The sequence below is a fragment of the Phoenix dactylifera genome, chromosome 14, assembly GCF_051530095.1.
Source record: "Phoenix dactylifera cultivar Ajwa chromosome 14, Ajwa_hap1_PhDact_Kaust_v1.1, whole genome shotgun sequence".
Classification (NCBI taxonomy): domain Eukaryota; kingdom Viridiplantae; phylum Streptophyta; class Magnoliopsida; order Arecales; family Arecaceae; genus Phoenix; species Phoenix dactylifera.
Window position 1 is genome coordinate 25,016,707 of NC_143203.1, and position 5,630 is coordinate 25,022,336.

The following is a 5,630-nucleotide window of genomic DNA, read 5'->3' on the forward strand; positions in this document are numbered from 1 at the left end:
TACATGTTGTCAACTGGTATGAGTTGGTGATTGCCCCATTAGAGGTCCGAAAAGAGACTAGATCCTAAGCTTGTATAACTATAGTCGGACTAGAAAGTAGCAAAACCAACATAGATACAATATTAACACATTTATTAATGCAACAAAATATAGTTCATGCCCAAGTAAAACATAACATCCTCAATCTAATTATTTTGCAAATTATTTTCACACAGCATACATACAATACTTAATTTAAGCATCATATAATAGCAATAAATTAATTTTCAAATAATGGAAAATAGTTCATGTATATGATTAATCACCCAGGGTAGAGGTAACTTACCATTTCATTCTAAAATCTCTCGAAATTGACCAATCATAAAAATCATCTAAAACCTAAAATAATCAAGTGTGTATTAAATCTCGATAAGGCATCATATATCTTGAAATGTCCTGAGGTAAGATCCATCCATATCCAAACCACCGACACTAGTCTAATGTCCAAAGGTCTGGACCGTCTGTTGGATCAACACACCAATTCGTTCAAGAGGTGGGGTTCATGCTTACCTAAATGCAAAAAAACCGGTCTCGATCATGCCTCCTCGCTAGCCGGATTCGGATTTCCACCTGATCAAATTAGCATTTTCAGGTTAGATTCAATCTATTAATTGAAAGAAAATTAGACTAATTAAAGAAAATTAGGCTCGGTTCGGGCAACCAACAAAAATAGGAAGGAGAGAGAAACTCGGTCTAGGTTCTATCAGGGCTGGAAGTTTGGCAGTGGTGATCGGCTAATGGAAATGAAAAAGAAAACTCTTTGTTTGGCCAAAAAACAGAGAAATGGAGTTTAGATAATGAGAAAAGGAGGGGCGACACTTGGAATAGGGTAAAACATGTCACACAAATTTAGAGATAGAAGGAAGATGTTTTTGGGGTGGTAGAGCTCGGTTGTAGTGGCACAGTGGTCTTCAAACATGAGGAAGAATGAAAAGGAGGCTCAGCGGCGGATCAATTGCAGAGAATGAGAGAGATTCAAAAGAGTTTTGGATCAACAAGACCGAACGGCTGGGGAGCATAGTTCCTCTGTTCAGAACCCCCCTCCCCTTCCTCTTTTTTTTTTTTTTTTTGAAGTTTAAGCTGAAGCCGGTTGGGCCTGCCGACTTCAGCCCAATTTGGGACGGTTATCACAAATGTGATATATCTCAAACCTAGCGCAATCCAATGCATTGCCATCCCTAGATCGAATAAATGCATTACTAGTATCTTGTACGTGTAATGCATGTGGAGATGGAGCCAAAAGACTGGAACTTAGATGCTAATAGGGATGGTAACTACTTATTGCTAAATTGCAAATTAAGCATGATGTTAAGATCTTTCGGTCAGGAACAAATCCCCTTCTAGAATTATATATAATAGAGATAATCTCTCAAAAGGTGTATGGTGAAGATATTAAGGGAAATTGTTCGTGGTTATTTGAAATTTTCTTAATCACATCAGTTGCTTCCATGAATTTGAGGTCAGCCACAGATAGCCCAGGCCATGCAGAACTTTCAGCCATATTCCATTAGACTGCAAGTGGCCGTCCCTCTGGAGTCCTACCATACCCAAATTGCATGAAATTATGCACAAGCCTCAATTGCTGGAGATAATTTTCATACCATGAATTGCATGGATCCCCCTATTGGCTTGAAACTTCTTTTTCATACCATGTCATGGTTGGGCACATAGTTAGTGTTGCGTTCTTTATAATGTGCCAAGAAAAGAGATGCACTTTAAGACCATATATAGATTTTCTTGGGTTGGCCTTAGGTTAAAGTGACTAGCTTACTATGCTACTTTCTGAACTCTGAGAGAACTTGATTACGTCTAAGCACCGAGCGAAAATTTTCTTAAGGAAATTTGCTACGAAAATCATGAGCGAAAAGTGACCAACCTCGGCTGCTGCCCAAATCGAGCCCCCATTTTAGCGGGCATTACTTGGACACGGCTCAAGGTATAAACTGGGGCAACCTCTGCTTATAATGTCATATCTCATATTGGTATGAAGTATTAGTTTAGGGGCACCAGGGACCATAAATGTACTAATTTAATTGGTCAAGCCTTTCCCTGGGCCCACTAATTTAAATGTGGCCTTCTTCTTTTGGGTGTCACATACAAAGTTATGCACCCCCCCCCCCCCCCCCCCCCCCCCCCCCCTCTCTCCCTCTCTCTCTCTGTGTTTTGGCTGGGCTGGGCTGGGCTGGTTAGCACAAGCACACTCTCACCTGCCCAGTCCCCACCTCTTAAAGGCCCCTCGCCTTTCTCTAGAACTGATCCTCCATCACATCTGCTGAGCTCTCCAATTTCTTGGCAACTTTGCCTCTCTTCTAGCCATTGAGTTCTCTCTCTTTTCATCAATAAGTAATTTTAGCCATCTACTTACCCTCCTTCCATAAAGTTTCACTCACAACCAGGTGATCCCGGTTTGCTGCTAAGTTTCTAAATTTTTGTTTTATAACTGTTTATATGTGTGCAGTGGGCTCTGAGATGGTGATGGTGGATGGAGTTCCATTCCCTCCTGAGGTCACCATTGCCAAACCTTTAGCTCTCCTTGGCCATGGTAAGCCTTCCATTCATATTGATGATTTTTTATTCTGGATATAATTTTTCTTTTAGTTGATCTGTTCTGGATCTAAACTTTGGTTGCTCACGATCTCGTTTCATTAAGGACTCACGATCTCAGAGTCCAAGTGAACCATATAAGCTTTGGGGCTGTTTCTTTGATTGGGAACCATCAATTGGATGAGCTCGGATTCAGGAGCGGCCCAATGTATTTGGGGGCCTAAGGACATTTTGTCTTTGAGGCCTTTTCTACAGTGGGCCGGCCTAAGGCGAATTCACAAGGGGCCTTTTTTTTCATTTTATCTTTGAGGCATTTTCTACGGTGGGCCTTCTTTGGGCTGGGGCCTTAGACGACCGCCTCAGTTGCCTAAGGGTTGAGCCGCCCCTGCTCGGATTAGATCAGATCTTGGACTTGGGTGTATTAGTTGTTCCAGCGTCAGATTGCACATATTGGCTTAGGATGGCTTCGGGACTGAGATTGCTTGTGTTGGAACCCAATCCATAATGCTAATGGATGGCAAGTGGGTTGAATGAGTTGAGCTGGTCCAGTTACAGCCCCGTCTGTGCCCCATAAATCTGTGCTCCAAACTTGGGATTCTTCCATCAATTTTTTGAAATCCCTAGCATCATTCCCATAAGAAAAGAGGAGGCAATAGAATTCCACCTGAAATCTCAACAAAAAAACTAACTTGGTTCGCTCAGAAGTGGAACATTGGAATATCTAATTTGGACTTAGTAGCCCCAAATCAATTGGGTTTGGTAGCAGCTTAATTAGATCTAGTATGAAAGGTGCACAAGTGCCTCAATCCATCTTTTATCCAATGCATTGGGGCATCCTTTGGCTAACGTTTTTTCTGTCATTGAGAATTTCGGTGGAAGCATCATCTGCTAGAGTTATCTAGGTCAAATATTTGAAAAATAACACTACCAAGATTATTAGGCATTCAATTTGTTTTTACTCAAATTGTATAATCTAGATTGGACATTAAGTGTTTGGTGTTCTTGTATCCAGGTATTACGGATATTGAGATCCATTTCCTTCAGATAAAGTATAACGCTATCGGAATTTACATGGAAAAACATATCGTCGAACACTTGGGGAATTGGAGAGGAAAAAAGGGAGCTGAGCTAGCTAAGGACAATCTCTTCTTTGAGGCTCTTGTTGCAGGGGAGCATAATGTAGCTACTTGATGACGCTGTTCAATATGGCAAAGTAGGATTGGTCTTAAAGTGCAATTTTTGCTTGTATTTGGGTGAGGTAATCTGTCTGTTGCCCTTATTGAGCTAGCTTATACTTTGTGCATAGAAGGTTATTTAATTACTGATATAAAACTTTTTAGAGTAAATTTTAGGCTGGTGTAGGATTCAATTCAGCCTAGCATGCACTACACTGAGTTTGTATATGGTAAAGCGAAATCGGGAACAAATAATGGATGTAAGTTTAGGTTTAAACAACTATGTAATTTATTTTCCGTTTTTCTTTAACATGCAACGGTAAAAAGGCATTTAATTCATGTTTTTGGACATATCTACTGCATAACAAGCTCTTAGAGTTGATAGTAAATTCCATCATTGATGACTACTTCCCCAAAACCCCAAAAAAAGAAAAATCCTATAAAATACTATGAAAAATCCTATGTAGGTTTAATTAAAACATTAGGCCAAATTCCAGGAGAATTCATCATTGTTAAGTTATCCTTTTTTTTTCTTTTTGCAGGAACAAATTTTTCTTTTTTATTAATACCATCATACAGTGTTTTAGTATCCAAAGTTGTAATTTGCTAATATGCTTCTTCATTACTTGATGTTCATCTCCTGTGGATAAATTTTTCAGAATCGTAGTGATAAAGGAGATAAAGGGCTCTCAATATGGTGTGCAACTGGAGAGTGCTGTCAGAGATAGATTGGCAGCCATTGATAAATATGAAGAAGAAGAAGAGGAAGCACTTGAGAAGGTTTCTGAATTTTTCCAAACCAAATATTTTAAGAAGGATTCTGTGATCACCTTTAATTTTCCTGTAACTCCTCGCACTGCAGCGGTAACAAATTTTGTATGCTTGTCTTAGTTTACTTGCTTATGCCAATAACAAGCGAGTTAGAGCTGAATAATAGTTTAGTTTATAGTGAAAGAATTACTGCTTGAGGTCTCATCATGGTCATGTGTTATGGTGAACAATAGCTATCATCTAATTCTTGTCAGTAACCTGAGGAGAAACACCAAGCTAAGAGCACTCATCTTATGTAGGACCACCTCATTTTGAACCTAAATTTATATTTATGGACTTGTTTTACAGATATCATTTGTAACAGAAGGAAAGGAACAAACTAAAATCAAGGTAGAGAATGCAAATGTGGTTGAGATGATCCAGAAATGGTACTTGGGTGGGAGCAGAGCTGTGTCTCCATCTACAGTGAAAAGCTTAGCTGAAAATCTTGGAGCAATGCTTTCACAGTAGACTTTTATCTTTCTACTCTGTAGTTCGGGTTTGGTTGCAAATAAATGCTACTTCAATAAATGTAAAAAAATTTTGTTCTTATTTTGTTAGAGGGTTGGATTGTATCTCCTAAAACAATTGAAAATCTTGTTTTTTGTCTCATCTCTTTTTGATTGGATCTTTTAAACAATTTTGGTTGCAGCCTTACGGTAGGGATGTTTAAAGAGTTGGCAAGTTTAAAGATTACTTTGGCAGTAGTGTTAAAAAGACTGCTAAGGACTGCAATATTTGGCACTAAAGGCACAAAGTAATTAGGGACCTCATAATGATCTCGAGAAACTTTTGAGTTTGAGAATTAGATAGAGCTCGCTTTTTTTGTCTTCTCTTGCCGATATAATAATTGTTTGTGGATTTAAAAAAGGTTGGAAAGAGTAATTTTGGTCATGAACAGGCTAGCCCTCTTCGAATTAGCATGACTGCCTTTATAAGGTCTTTATTACTGGTAATACGTAAATTTGGATAATTCTTGTCCCAAGCCATCCATGGATTAGTCTAGCAGGACCATTCAATGTCACATCCGGTGTTCTAAAAGGCTAAAAGAGGAGACAAATC

At 39.0% G+C, this 5,630-nt stretch overlaps 1 protein-coding gene across 1 annotated transcript; it reads left to right on the forward strand.

Moving 5' to 3' along the window:
- The first annotated feature begins 2,249 nt into the window (after positions 1–2,249).
- On the forward strand, positions 2,250–5,394 carry LOC113462841 (chalcone isomerase-like protein 2). The gene is made up of 4 exons (XM_026805329.4): positions 2,250–2,581; positions 3,596–3,746; positions 4,391–4,622; positions 4,878–5,394. The coding sequence occupies exons 1-4, from the start codon at positions 2,488–2,490 to the stop codon at positions 5,037–5,039; spliced, it is 639 nt and encodes a 212-aa protein (XP_026661130.2). The 5' UTR covers positions 2,250–2,487; the 3' UTR covers positions 5,040–5,394.
- The last annotated feature ends 236 nt before the right edge of the window (positions 5,395–5,630 follow it).